Source organism: Ursus arctos, unplaced genomic scaffold, assembly GCF_023065955.2.
Source record: "Ursus arctos isolate Adak ecotype North America unplaced genomic scaffold, UrsArc2.0 scaffold_5, whole genome shotgun sequence".
NCBI lineage: Eukaryota > Metazoa > Chordata > Mammalia > Carnivora > Ursidae > Ursus > Ursus arctos.
The window spans coordinates 8,140,553-8,156,418 of NW_026623067.1; the positions used below are offsets into that span (position 1 = coordinate 8,140,553).

Here is a 15,866-nt window from a genome sequence, read left to right on the forward strand (position 1 = left end):
GGCAGATGCTTAACAACCGAGCCACCCAGGTATCCAATAAATAAGCTAAACTTTAAAGGGGATCTTGAATCGTGTTTCCTCTATTAATATTGCATCTTAAATATCAAGCCCATTTCCTGTAACACCACCTCAGTAAGGACAGTATGAATGGATTAATAAATGGACTGGTGAATGATGTGAGAAACATACTATATTTGGAAAAGAAATGTAACACTATTCTATAAAGATGTGATTTTAGGTGCCTATGGAAAAACCAAGTGTGCATGTAATGAATTTAAGAGAACAAATAAATGTAGAATTTAAGTCAACTAGAAGGGTCAGAGTTCAAGGTCTTTAAATTTATGAACAGAAATTAGATTACTAAGTGGAGAAAGTGGTAGAGGAGAACATAGATAAGGGGGAAAAAGTTAAAGGGTGTTATACAACAAAACTTCAAAGAGAATCATTATGAAGTGCCAATGCCATAAAGATGTACAATGCTGGAAAGCTTAAGAAATGTTCAAGTATGACGTCATCACTCACCATTTCTACAGCAGACTTTTGAAGTAACTGATGATTAAAAAAATACGCCCCTCGGGGCACCTGGGTGGCTCAGTCGTTGAGCGTCTGCCTTTGGCTCAGGGCATGATCCCGGAGTTCTGGGATCGAGCCCCACATCAGGCTCTTCCACTGGGAGCCTGCTTCTTCCTCTCCCACTCCCCCTGCTTGTGTTCCCTCTCTTGCTGCCTGTCTCTCTCTCTGTCAAATAAATAAATAAAATCTTAAAAAAAAATACTCCCCTCATTCTCATAAGATAATGAAAAATATTTAAATGCATAAACCCCTTTAGGTTAAACTGCAGTAATTAGGATGTGAATGAAAATTATAAACTAACAGAATTCTGGAACTAGAAAACACTGAGAAAAAAAATTGGAGAAAGGATTCTTATCTCTGTTTCACTTTCTTGGGGTGAAGATGCTTGCTTATGCATTCATGCTGAGTACAAATGTGAGTAGAAGCAGAAGGTTTGAAGTTATAAGAATAGCATTATACCCCCAAAACAAATGATCCAGTTAAAACATGGGCAGAAAATATGAGTAGAAATTTTTCCAGAGAAAACATGCAAATGGGTAACAGTCACATGAAAAGATGCTAACATCACTCATTATCAGGGAAATAGAAATCACACCTACAATGAAGTATCACCTCACAACTGTCAGAATGGCTAAAATTTACAACAGAAGAAATAATATGTGTTAGCTATGATGAAGTAGATGGGGAACCCTGTTAACACTGTTGGTGGAAAGTCAAACTGTTGTAGCCACTCAGGAAAACAGTATGGAGGTTCCTCAAAAAGTTAAAAATGGAACTATCCAATGACACAGCAATTGCACTACTAGGCATTTACCCAAAAGTTACAAAAAGCCTGATCCAAAGGGATTGCACAACCCAATGTTTATAGCAGCACTATCAAGAATAGCCGAGTTATAGAAAGAGCCCAAATTTCCATCAACTGATGAATGGATAAAGAAAATATGATATATATATATATATATATATATATATATATATATATATATATATATGATGGTAGATAGATGATAGATAGATAGATAGATAGATAGATAGATAGATAGATAGATAGATGAGAGATGATAGATTTGATGTGATATAACACTGAGTGTTATGTGCAGCTGATGAATTACTGGACTCTACACTTGAAATTAATAATACACTATACATGAACTAATTAAATCTAAATAAAATAAGTTTAAAAAAAAAAGTTTGGTAGAATTTGCCTGTGAAACCATGTGACCCTGGACTCTCATTTATTAGGAGATTTTGTAAAAAAGATTTATTTCTTTTTATTTGAGAGAGAGAGCATGAACAGGGAGAGGGGCAGAAGGAGAGGGTGAGAGAGAATCCTCAAGCAGACTCGCCACTGAGCATGGAGCTAGATCCCAGGACAGGGAGATCATGACCTGAGACAAATTCGAGTGGGCTGCTTAACTGACTGGAACACCCAGATTCCCAAATGGGAGATTTTTAATACTGATTAAGTTCCTTTCCTGGTTATCAATGTCTTCAGGTTTTTTGTTTCTTCTTCTTTCAGTTTGAAGTAAGGTAAAATTTCCATGGCTCTTCCTTCCACTTGAATCTGGGGGTTCAGGAATGTGATTCCAACTTTTGATGAGTATGTCTACTCTGAGAGCAAGTACTGATACTAAGTTGAGGTTTAAGATGAGTGACATAAGTTAGTTCCTATGAGGCTCAATATCTTTACTGATTAAACACTAAGATTTTAGAAAGGAGGTTAATTATGTGAGGTAAAGTATGGTGTTAACCAAACTTACTGTTTTGCGATATGTAAGTATATCAAATAATCATACTACACACCCTAAGCTTACAAGTGTTATATGTCAGTTATATCTCAGTAAAACTGGGAAAAGCAAGAAAGGATACCTAGAGCAACTTTTTGTAAGAATAGCCATAAAGCATTTGAATGGTCCCCCAAATAATAAATGCAAACATGTACACACACATGCACATCACACATATTTGAAGAGAAGATTCTCAGCTCAAGGAGAACAATACATATCTATATCATCTATATCTATATGTATATATTTGTTTTAATTATGCTTAATGAGATATAATTGACAAATATATATATTTTATATATTTTTAAATATTGCAATGTGATTGATATATAATATATATACACATTTATGTTGTGAAATAATTACCACAGTCAAGATAATTACCATTTTATTGCCACACAATTAACGTTTTATTTTTCATTTGTTTTTGGTGAAGAATGGTTGAGAATACTCTTTTAGCAAGCCTCAATTATGCAATATAGTAACATTAGCTATATTAGGTATGTTGTACATTATAGCCTCAGAATTTTTTCATTGAATAACACCAAATGTGTATCCTTTGACCAATATATCCCCATTTCCCCCACCTCCCAGCCCCTGACATCTGCCATTCTACTCTCACTTTCTGAGTTTTCCTTTTTTTTGTTTCTGTTTCTATTTGTAGATTCTTTTTTTTTTTAAAGATTTTATTTATTTATTCGACAGAGACAGAGACAGCCAGCGAGAGAGGGAACACAAGCAGGGGGAGTTGGAGAGGAAGGAGCAGGCTCACAGCGGAGGAACCTGATGTGGGGCTCGATCCCATAACACCGGGATCACGCCCTGAGCCGAAGGCAGATGCTTAACCGCTGTGCCACCCAGGCGCCCCTCTATTTGTAGATTCTACATCTTACTGATACATGTGTTATTTGCCTTTCTATCTCTGGCTTGTTTTATCTAATGTAATGACTTCCTGGTTCTTTCAGGTTGTCCAAATCACAAAATGTCCTCCTCCTTCATGGATGGATAATCATATTTATTGGTTTACATATTTTAAACCATTCTTGCTTTCCAGAGATGTATTTTAATTGGTTGTGGTGTGTGATTCATTTGATATGATGTGAATTCTATTTGCTTCTATTTTGTTGTGTATACTGCATCTGTTTTCATCAATCATATTAACTTGTAATTTCCTTTCTTGTAGACTGCTTTTGGGTTTGGTGTAAATACAGTGCTGCCATGATAAAATGATTTTGAAGGATTTCTTCCTTTTCAATATTTTGGAGGAGTTGGAGAAGCATTGATGCTAATTATTCTGGACATGATTGGTAGAATTCACGAGTGAATCGAACTCTTCTTGGGCTTTGTTGTTGGGAGATTTTTGATCACTAATTCAGTCTCTATCACTAGTTATCTGTATGCTCAGATTTTCAATTTCTCATGATTTAATCTTGGCAGGTTACATGTTTCTAGGAGTTTTTCTTAGTCTTATAGGTGAGCCAATTTGCTGGCATGTAACTATCCATAACAGTCTTTTATGATCCATTTGTATATCTTCCCTGTAAGTTGTCATGTCTCCTCTTTCAATTCTGATTTTATTTATTTGCATATTCCTTTTTTTTAGTCTAGCTAGAGTTTTGTCAATTTCATTTTTCTATTGTTTTTCTCATCTCCATTTAACTAATTGCTTTACTGATCTTCGCTATTCCTTCCTTGTGATACCTTTGGGCTTAAATTGTTCATTCTCTAGTTCTTTAAGGCATAAATAGGTTGTTTGTTTGAGATTTTCTCAGTGGTGGTTGCACCAGTGTCTGATGGGTGAAGCAGCCACAGAGCTGGGATTGAGGCATGGATGCTCACAGAGTGACAACAGTCCTGGAGTCTGGGGCCCTGACTAGTTTGCAGTGGAATTGGTAGTGCTGCCTGAAACATGAGCACATAAGGAGAAACTGTGTAGTTGAAGTCTGGAGGATGGGTAGATGAGGAGGTGTTATAGAGCTAGAGTTTGGCACTCAAGCATGCACAGTTGAGCTGAGAATTTGGGGTTCATGGGATACTCATGGTTATGGACATTCACAGCCCTCTTCCCAGGGTGTCACAAGAGCAGTTCCTTCTGGGATGATGGAGCAGACCTGCATCTCCCAGCAATGACAACTGGTTACCTCAGACATGAGAACTGCCAATGTCCTCTGCAAAGCAAGCAACTGTGGACTGATGACAAACACAACATGGTCCTCTGCTGTGAAAGTGATGGAGAGTCTGTAGCTGTTGTGGGGTTTCCAGAGGTCCACAATAACAAAGGCTGTTAGGGTCTACTGCAGAGGAAGGCACTGGGGTTAACAATGGCAACTGCTGCATTGCTGATACTGGTCTCTTCTCCCTTCATCTTTCTAGCCTTTTCCGGACATCTCCAGATGTCTTCCAATTGTCCTTTCTGTGTGGTTATTTCATACTGGTCGCTCTACTGCTGTAGATTTTGAATTTGAATTTTGAGTCCTACAAGAGCTATTTTTTATTTTATTATTTTATTTATATTTATTTTTATTAGCTTGTTGATATGTGTTTGTGTGTGTGTGTGGGTGTGTGGATGTGCGTAATAAAGGCTGGTGTCTCCTACTCAGTGTTCTTGCTCTAGAATTCTTACTCCCTATGCTGAACAAAAGCAGCAGATCGGAAGGCTGGGGCAAATGAGTTTAAGAAATTAATTACCAAACGGTTGGAGTTAAGATGGCGGAGGAGTAGGAGACACCGTTTTCAGCCGGTCCTCCGAGTCGAGCTGGATAGGTACCAGACCAGCCTAAACAACCACGGAACCAGCCTGAGACGCAGGAAGACGCATCTGGATCTCTACAAATGAACACCTCCAGCGCTGAGTATTGAGGTACGAAGTGGGGAGCCATGAAACTGTGCACAGATATCGGAAGATAAACGGAAGGGGGAGGGAGCTGCCGCATTCGGGCACCGGGAAGCGGTAGCCACTTGCACGGGGGAGCGGGCGGGGCTCGCGGACGGCACCCGCAAAACAGCAGACTGAGACCGTGAGCCGGGTGCACGCGTGCCACCAAGCATCTCGCGGAACACCGGAATCCCGGTGCGCTCACTGGATCCAGACTGAGACCGGGAGATCCGGGAGCGTGCGCAGGGCGGCTGGCAGCTGGCGGCATTAGAAACACAAAGGACAGAGACGCGCCCGCCCTGGAAGTGAGGGCTGGGACGCCGGGTGTGGGGCCCACATCCCAGGACGCTGCAGGGTTGAGCAGCACCAACAGAAACAGAGTTAAAGTGGCCAGAACATTAGTAGAGAACGGGCCGCAATCCTTCTGTTCCGTGACAGAGGCTGAAATTTGGCCGCTGCTGCTCTGACTCTCAGAAGAGGCATAGCCAACCGCCAGGGAAAGCCGCCAGAGAACAAAAGCCTGGAAATACCGGCTCAGGGAGTGCCCATCCCCATCCCCCCTCGCAGGGGACACCGAGACTCTACCCAAACAGGGCTGCCTGAGTATCGGCGCGGCAGGCCCCTCCCCCAGAAGGCAGGCTGAAAAATCAAGAAGCCCACAACCCGAGGCGCCTGGGTGGCGCAGTCATTGAGCGCCTGCCTTCGGCTTAGGGCGTGATCCCGGCTTTCCGGAAAGGAGTCCCTCATCGGGCTCCTCCGCTGGGAGCCTGCTTCTTCCTCTCCCACTCCCCTGCTTCTGTTCCCTCTCTCACTGGTTGGCTGCCACATAAATAAATAAATAAAATCTTTAAAGAAGAAGCCCACATCCCTAAGATCCCTATAAAACAAGGGGCACGGCCTGGGACCCAGTCAATAATTTGGGCTCTGGAAACCCCGCAACCTCTCTTCATCAGAATGACAAGAAGGAGAAGCCCCCCCCCCCAGCAAAGAAAAGACAGTGAGTCTGTGGCCTCTGCCACAGAAATAATGGATATGGATGTAACCAAATTATCAGAAATGGAATTCAGAGTACCGATGGTCAAAATGATGAGTAGAATTGAAAAAACTATTAACGAAAAGGTTACTGAGAATATAGAATCCCTAAGGACAGAAATGAGAGCGAATCTGACAGAAATTAAAAATTCTATGAGCCAAATGCAAGCAAAACTAGAGGCTCTGATGGCCAGGGTCGCAGAAGCAGAGGAACAGGTTAGTGAATTGGAGGATGGGTTAATAGAGGAAAAAATGAAAATAGAAGATGGTCTTAAAAAAATCCACGCCCACGAATGTAGGTTACGGGAGATTACTGACTCAATGAAACGATCCAATGTCAGAATCATCGGCATCCCCGAGGGGGTGGAAAAAAACAGAGGTCTAGAAGAGATATTTGAACAAATTGTAGCTGAAAACTTCCCTAATCTAGCAAGGGAAACAAACATTCATGTCCAAGAGGCAGAGAGGACCCCTCCCAAGCTCAACCATGACAAACCTACACCACGTCACGTCATAGTGCAATTCGCAAATATTAGATGCAAGGATACAATATTGAAAGTGGCCAGGGCAAAGGAATTTCTCACGTACCAAGGCAAAAGCATCAGAATTACGTCAGACCTGTCTACACAGACCTGGAATGAGAGAAAGGGTTGGGGGAGCTTATTTAAAGCTCTTTCAGAGAAAAACATGCAGCCAAGGATCCTTTATCCAGCAAGGCTGTCATTCAGAATTGATGGAGAAATAAAGACATTTCAGAATCGCCAGTCACTAACCAATTTTGTAACCACGAAACCAGCCCTACAGGAGATATTACGGGGGGTTCTATAAAAGTAAAAAGGCCCCAAGAGTGATACAGAACAGAAAGTCACAGCCAATACAAACAAAGACTTTACTGGCAACATGGCAACATTAAAATCATATCTCTCAGTAATCAGTCTTAATGCAAATGGTTTGAACCATCCCATAAAATGGCACAGGGTTGCAGATTGGATAAAAAGAAATGACCCATCCATTTTCTGTCTACAAGAGACTCATTTCAAACCCAAAGATGCATTCAGACTGAGAGTAAGGGGATGGAGTACCATCTTTCACGCAAATGGACCTCAAAAGAAAGCTGGGGTAGCAATTCTCATATCAGATAAATTGGATTTTAAACTACAGACTATAGTTAGAGACGCAGAAGGGCACTATATTATTCTTAAGGGAAGTATTCAACAAGTGGATATGACAATTATAAATATATATGCCCCCAACAGGGGAGCAGCAAGATACACAAGCCAACTCTTAACCAGAATAACGAGACATATAAATAAAAATACATTAATAGTAGGGGAGCTCAACACTCCACTCTCAGAAATAGACAGAACACCCTGGCAAAAACTAAGCAAAGAATCAAAGGCTTTGAATGCCATACTCGACGAGTTGGACCTCATAGATATATATAGAACACTACACACCAGAACCAAAGAATACTCATTCTATTCTAATGCCCATGGAACATTCTCAAGAATAGACCATGTTCTGGGACACAAAACAGGTCTCAACCGATACCAAAAGATTGAAATTATCCCCTGCATATTCTCAGACCACAACGCTCTGAAATTGGAACTCAACCACAAGGAAAATTTTGGAAGAAACTCAAACACTTGGAGACTAAGAACCATCCTGCTCAGGAATGACTCGATAAACCAGGAAATCAAAAATCAAATTAAACAATTTATGGAGACCAATGAGAATGAAAATACAACAGTCCAAAACCTATGGGATACTGCAAAGGCAGTCCTAAGGGGGAAATACATAGCCATCCATGCCTCACTCAAAAGAATAGAAAAATCTAAAATGCAGTTTTTATATTCTCACCTCAAGAAGCTGGAACAGCAACAGAGGGACAGGCCTAATCCACGCACGAGGAAGCAGTTGACCAAAATTAGAGCTGAAATCAATCAAGCAGAAACCAGAAATACAGTAGAGCAGATCAACAGGACTAGAAGCTGGTTCTTTGAGAGAATCAATAAAATTGACAGACCACTGGCAAGACTTATCCAAACGAAAAGAGAAAGGACCCAGATTATTAAAATTATGAATGAAAAAGGAGAGGTCACGACGAGCACCATTGAAATTGGAAGGATTATTAGAAATTTTTATCAACAGCTATATGCCAATAAACTAAGCAATCTGGAAGAGATGGAATCCTTCCTGGAAACCTATAAACTACCAAGATTGAAACCGGAAGAAATTGATTCCTTAAACAGGCCAATTAATTATGAAGAAATTGAGTCAGTGACAAACAACCTTCCAAATAACAAAACTCCAGGCCCGGACGGTTTTCCTGGGGAATTCTACCAAACATTCAAAGAAGAAATAATACCTATTCTCCTAAAGCTATTTCAAAAAATAGAAACAGAAGGAAAGCTACCAAACTCCTTCTATGAGGCCAATATTACCTTGATCCCCAAAGCAGGCAAAGACCCCCTCAAAAAGGAGAATTACAGACCGATTTCCCTAATGAATATGGACGCCAAAATCCTCAACAAGATACTTGCTAATAGAATCCAACAGTACATTAAAAGGATTATCCATCACGATCAAGTGGGATTCATACCTGGGATGCAAGCGTGGTTCAATATTCGCAAATCAATCAGCGTGATACATCATATCAACAAGAAAAGATTCAGGAACCATATGATCCTCTCAATCGATGCCGAAAAAGCATTTGACAAAATACAGCATCCTTTCCTGATTAAAACCCTTCAGAGTGTAGGAATAGAAGGTACATTTCTCAATCTCATAAAAGCCATCTATGAAAAGCCTACTGCAAATATTATTCTCAATGGGGAAAAGCTGGAAGCCTTTCCCTTAAGATCAGGAACTCGACAAGGATGCCCACTCTCGCCATTATTATTCAACATAGTACTAGAAGTCCTTGCAACAGCAATCAGATGACAAAAAGGGATCAAAGGTATTCAAATCGGCAAAGAAGAAGTCAAAATGTCTCTCTTCGCAGATGACATGATACTCTATATGGAAAACCCAAAAGAAGCCACTCCCAAAATATTAGAAGTTATAGAGCAATTCAGTAACGTGGCAGGATACAAAATAAATGCTCAGAAATCAGTTGCATTTCTATACACGAATAACGAGACTGAAGAAAGAGAAATTAGGGAATCCATCCCATTTACAATAGCACCAAAAACCATACGTTACCTTGGAATTAACTTAACCAGAGACGTAAAGGACCTATATTCTAGAAACTATAAATCACTCTTGAAAGACATTGAGGAAGACATAAAAAGATGGAAAGATATTCCATGCTCATGGATCGGAAGAATTAACATAGTGAAAATGTCCATGCTACCCAGAGCAATCTACACTTTCAATGCTATCCCGATCAAAATACCGAGGACATTTTTCAAAGAACTGGAACAAACAGTCCTTAAATTTGTATGGAACCAGAAAAGGCCCCGAATCTCCAAGGAACTGTTGAAAAGGAAAAACAAAGCTGGGGGCATCACAATGCCGGATTTCGAGCTGTACTACAAAGCTGTGATCACAAAGACAGCATGGTACTGGCACAAAAACAGACACATAGACCAATGGAACAGAATAGAGAGTCCAGAAATGGACCCTCGGCTCTTTGGGCAACTAATATTTGATAAAGCAGGAAAAAACATCTGGTGGGAAAAAGACAGTCTCTTCAATAAATGGTGCTGGGAAAATTGGACAGCTACATGCAAGAGAATGAAACTTGACCACTATCTCACACCATACACAAAAATAAACTCCAAATGGATGAAAGACCTCGATGTGAGACAGGAATCCATCAAAATTCTAGAGGAGAACATAGGCAGCAACCTCTACGACATCGGCCAAAGCAACCTTTTTCATGATACATCCCCAAAGCTAAGAGAAACAAAAGATAAAATGAATTTATGGGACTTCATCAAGATTAAAAGTTTCTGCACAGCCAAGGAAACAGTCAGATAAACTAAGAGGCAGCCCACGGAATGGGAGAAGATATTTGCAAATGACACTACAGATAAAGGACTGGTATCCAAGATCTACAAAGAACTTCTCAAACTCAATACACGAGAAACAAATAAACAAATCAAAAAATGGGCAGAAGATATGAACAGACACTTTTCCAATGAAGACATACAAATGGCTAACAGACACATGAAAAAATGTTCAAAATCATTAGCCATCAAGGAAATTCAAATCAAAACCACACTGAGATACCACCTTACGCCAGTTAGAATGGCAAAAATAGACAAGGCAAGAAACAACAATTGTTGGAGAGGATGTGGAGAAAGGGGATCCCTCCTACATTGTTGGTGGGAATGCAAGTTGGTACAGCCACTCTGGAAAACAGTGTGGCGGTCCCTTAAAAAGTTAAAAATTGAGCTACCCTATGATCCAGCCATTGCACTACTGGGTATTTACCCCGAAGATACAGACGTAGTGAAGAGAAGGGCCATATGCACCCCAATGTTCATAGCAGCAATGTCCACAATAGCTAAATTGTGGAAGGAGCCGAGATGCCCTTCAACAGATGACTGGATTAAGAAGTTGTGGTCCATATATACGATGGAATATTACTCAGCTATCAGAAAGAACGAGTTCTCAACATTTGCTACAACATGGACAGCACTGGAGGAGATAATGCTAAGTGAAATAAGTCAAGCAGAGAAAGACAACTATCATATGATTTCTCTCATCTATGGAACATAAGAACTAGGATGATCAGTAGGGGAAGAAAGGGATAAAGAAAGGGGGGTAATCAGAAGGGGGAATGAAACATGAGAGACTATGGACTATGAGAAACAAACTGAGGACTTCAGGGGCGGGGGGTGGGGAATGGGATAGACCGGTGATGGGTAGTAAGGAGGGCACGTATTGCATGGTGCACCGGGTGTTATACACAACTAATGAATCATCGAGCCTTACATCGGAAACCGGGGATGTACTGTATGGTGACTAACATAATATAATAAAAAATCATTAACACAGAAAAAAAAAAGAAATTAATTACCAAATGTGGCACTTATTGTATTATTTGGTAGATAACCATATTTTTATTGCCTAATAGGGATAGTATTGATGATAAAAGAGATAATGTTAATGATTTGCTGAGACAACGGGCAGAACCCATGATTTTCTGAGTCTGACGAAGGAGGTTATGCTATCCTACATATAAGTTAATGTACTTTATAACAGGATGATACACGAATGTATTTTAAGACTATTTCTGATTTGGGGGACATAAAAATAATTTGACAGAATTTATTCATTTAAAATTGTGTATTCATTGAAATATTTATTTTATTTTGTTAAATTGCAATCAAAAATATTTTAATCAAGTTTTTATCATTTTTCTTTATCAAGCCAAATTACGTTATAAGCTGTTTGATGTTCACAAGACATTTTCACCACCTCTGCCTCATTCTCTTTTCCTACTCCTGAATTTATTCTGTCACATGTCTTCCCATGTTAAAATACTTGATACTTGTCATCGTGCTCTTTAATTGCCACAACACCATTCTAGGCCAACATTGTTCTCTCAAGAAATCGTTTGAGTCCCCTACATGTCTATTGTCCCATTATTTTTTGAAATATAATTTAACATCCAGTATTAGAAAATGTGCATCATATGATTTATTTTGTTTGAACTACATTGAAAATGAATTTGCAGATCAGCCGTGGTCTATCCTGAACATTCTGTATTCGCTTCCTAAGGGTCTGAAGGTATTAGGCGTATGTTACTACAGATTGTGCCACTTTGGCATGTTGATTATTTTAAGTTAAATGCACTAAGAAACAACAGGTGCAGAGAGGGCACTCTGACCATGCCTTTATTCCTGTAAAATGGAGATAAAGCTCCGTGTGAAAGGTGCACTGCTTTACCAGGAAGAAGGGAGACATCCTCATCACCAGAAACAGAGGATTTAGGATTGAAAAGGCTGTATAAACATATCTTCTTAATACCTCACCATTGACTACCTGTAGCCCAAAACCCTGTGCTTTGCAAATTCTTCAGAAATGGATTTTTCCCTTTTGGAAAGACATAGAATTTTCCTGTTGTGGTTGTTACTTAAGGTCTTCAGTGTCTCCTGAAGTCTCTCATCTATGTGTAAAAATTCAGTGAAAAGTGTATGCTATTAATCTCGTTTATGTCAAGTTAATTTTTAGGACTAGCCAGAGACCCTAAGAGGGCATAGGACATTTTTTTCCTCCCCATGAATAGAAAGTCTATTCTGAAGATAGTGTGTTGTTTTAATGTTTAGTTGGATCAAATTGTTTGATAGTGTTTACAAGCTCTATATGCTTACTGATATATTTTACTGATAATTACTTAGTGTTTATCAATCACTGCGAGAGATCATATTAAATTCTCTAACTAGGATCATGGGTCAGTGAGTTTTCCTTGCAGTTCTATAAATTTTGGCTTCATGAACTGGATGCTCTGTTACATTGTTACATAATTTGGAATATTATGATGTTCTCAAAACTGTCTCCTTTTTCCATCATGTAATACTCTTGATTTCCTCTTGCAATGATGTTTACCTTGAAATGTATTTGATTTATAGCAGTGGTTATTCCATTGTCCCTTTGCTTACCATTCCCATAGAATTTCTTCATTATTCTACACTTTACTTTTTATGTGGATCTTTCTTTAGAGTCCATGTTTGAAGACTGTGTAAATCAAGTTCTTTTTTATTCAACTGACAAGCTCTGCCTTTCTTTGGTTTTGGTGCTTTAACTCCATTTGTATTTAATTAATTTTCTGTTTCAGGCTTGGAATTTACCTGATTACATATTTTCACTTCATCCTGATTGCTACTGTTATTTTTCCTCAATTTATTCTTTCCTGTCCTTTCTTTTTTCCTTTTGGTTAATGACACATTATTTTACTTTTTATTTTTATTTTTTAGTTATGCATTACTTTAATGTTCCCTGTCATTTCTTCTACATGGTGTCACCATACACTCCATCACTATTTCTTCATACTTTTGCCCATAGTTCACCTGTTTCTACTCTGGAACCATAAGCACACAAGAAACAAAGCAAATTGGGACAAGGCTCCCTTTGGTGATACTCATCTTTCTTTTCCCCCTCTATTCTTCAATTAAGATAATTAATATGAATCTGTCTTCATGTTCAATTTCCCATTTCTCTGATATCTCTAGTCAGCAGCTTGGATGTACAGAAAATTTCCTGGAGCGTATGTGAGCATGGTTTGTTCTAAAGCAGAATTTCTAATATTACCAGTAGCCAAATGATTATTTCCTGGCTTATGCGAAAATGTTCCATTCTTTGTCCTTGATAAATCCATATCCATTACTTGCTCCTTCCATGCATTTGCTCCTTAAATACCATCTGTTGTGTAGACCTTCCATTAAAGTAAGTGTAGTATATTTTCCTGACAGTAACACTGAATTACGAAATACTTGTACTTGAAGAAACTGTGGTAAATATACATATTTAAATACTTTCTTTAGAAGCTTTTAATCTAAATAGAAATGACATAAATAAAATTGAATTGAAATGAAGAATAAAGAAAATTAGTAATGTGTATGTCATTCCAACATAAGATAAATGTTCAGCCCATTAAAACATTTAAATCCCATTCCAAAGCGTAATTCCTGTGTATCTGCATGTGTTTGGAGTGCAAAAGTGTTCTAAAACCGCTCTTTTCTATATCTATCATATATAATGTATGCATTTCCATCCAAGTGATATCTGAAATCGAGTTTTTAGTGAATACGACTACTTCTATTACTCCTACTCACCATTACCTTTATTACCACCTACGAATGAAAACTTTAATTATTGAAACAAAATCTTCAAAATCTAACATGCACAGGAAACCAGTATATTTTATTATCAAGTTAAAATACTTTCATAACTCATACTCTCATTAATTCACATACATATTGGGACATAGCTGGAATCATTTATGAAGTTGAGGATGCCATGAGTAAAGATGGTTCTCAAAGATCATGTCACTTGGACCTCATCTGCTGGAAGAAGTTTTGGCCCTTGGCCAAGCTGTCCTTCAGTGCATCTTTCATGGTTTCATTCCTTAGACTGAAGATGAAGGGGTTCAGGAGTGGTGTGGTGACACTAGACAGGATAAAGAGGATCTTGTTAAGATGCAAGCTGCTCTTCTGGGAGGGCCGGACATAGATAAAAATGGAGATCCCATAGCCCATGGAAACCACAGTGAAGTGAGAGGCACAGGTGGCAAAGGCTTTGTGTTGACCTTGTCTTGAGGGTATCTTCAGAATGGTGGAGATGATGTAAACATAGGAGACCACAGTGAGGGAGAGGGAGCTGAGGAGCAGGACAAGAGAGGTGAGGAAGTCCAAGAGTTCAATGACACGGATGTCAGCACAGGCCAAGTGGAGGAGGGGGGCACTGTCACAGAAAAAGTGATCGATCACATTGGGGCCACAGTATGGAAGCCCAGTCTTAAGGATAATGGATGGGAGAATGAGGAGAAAGCCGCCCACCCATGAGAAGATAACAAGACGCACACAGAGTGAGCTGGTCATAATCGTAGGGTACTGAAGGGGGCTGCAAATGGCCACATAGCGATCATAGGACATGACTGCAAAAATGATGAACTCCGTGCATCCAGAAAGGAAGTAGAAATACAGCTGGGTGAAGCATCCACCAAATGAAATGGTCTTTCTCTCTGACAGGAAGCCTGCCAGCATCTTGGGAACAGCACAGGTGGTAGTTAATACTTCACTGAAAGAGAGATTGCTGAGGAAGAAATACATGGGTGAATGTAGCCTGTAATCCAGGAGGATCAGGGTAATGATGAGGGTGTTTCCAAGGACTGTCACCAAATAGGCCAATAAAAAAATCAAGAACAGGAGGCCCCCAAGGGCTCTGGTTGTTGGTATCCCCACAAGAATAAACTCAGTCACCAATGTCCAATTGCCTCTTTCCATATTTGTCTCTTTTTACTGTAAAGAGAGTGATAGCAGAGGGGGGGAGAAAGTATGATGAATCATTCATTAAATTAACAAATTGATAAAATATGGTCCATATATACAATGGAATATTACTCAGCCATTAGAAAGAATGATCACCCAATATTTGCAGCAAGATGTATGGGACTGGAGGACATTATGCCAAGTGAAATAAGTCAAGCAGAGAAAGACAATTATCATATGGTTTCACTCCTTTATGGAACATAAGAAATAGTAAGGGAGATCGGTTGGAGAAGGAAGGGAAAAATGAAGGGGTGGAAAACAGAAGGGGAGAGGAACCATGAGAGACCATGGACCCTGGGAAAGAAACTTAGGGTTTTAGCGGGAAGGGTGGTGGGGGGATGGGTTAGCCCAGTGATGGGTATTAAGGAGGGCATATATTGCATGGAGCACAGGGTGTTATACACAAACAATGAACCATGGAGCACTACATCAAAAACTAATGATATAGCATATGGTGACTAACATATCATAATAATAAAAAAAGAAATTTTGGATAATTTTAAAATAAATTATTTTAGCAATCTTTTTCCTGGCAAAATTGATCCAAAAAATGATGTTAATAATTGAGTATAACATATCCTTAAAAAAATCTAACCT

General features: G+C 39.3%; 1 protein-coding gene across 1 annotated transcript; it reads right to left on the reverse strand.

Annotated features, from left to right (window-relative positions):
• Positions 1–14,267: 14,267 nt before the first annotated feature.
• Positions 14,268–15,224, reverse strand: LOC113261887 (olfactory receptor 6M1-like). The gene has a single exon (XM_026508204.2). It carries the CDS (start codon positions 15,222–15,224, stop codon positions 14,268–14,270), a length of 957 nt encoding a protein of 318 aa, XP_026363989.2.
• Positions 15,225–15,866: the final 642 nt, after the last annotated feature.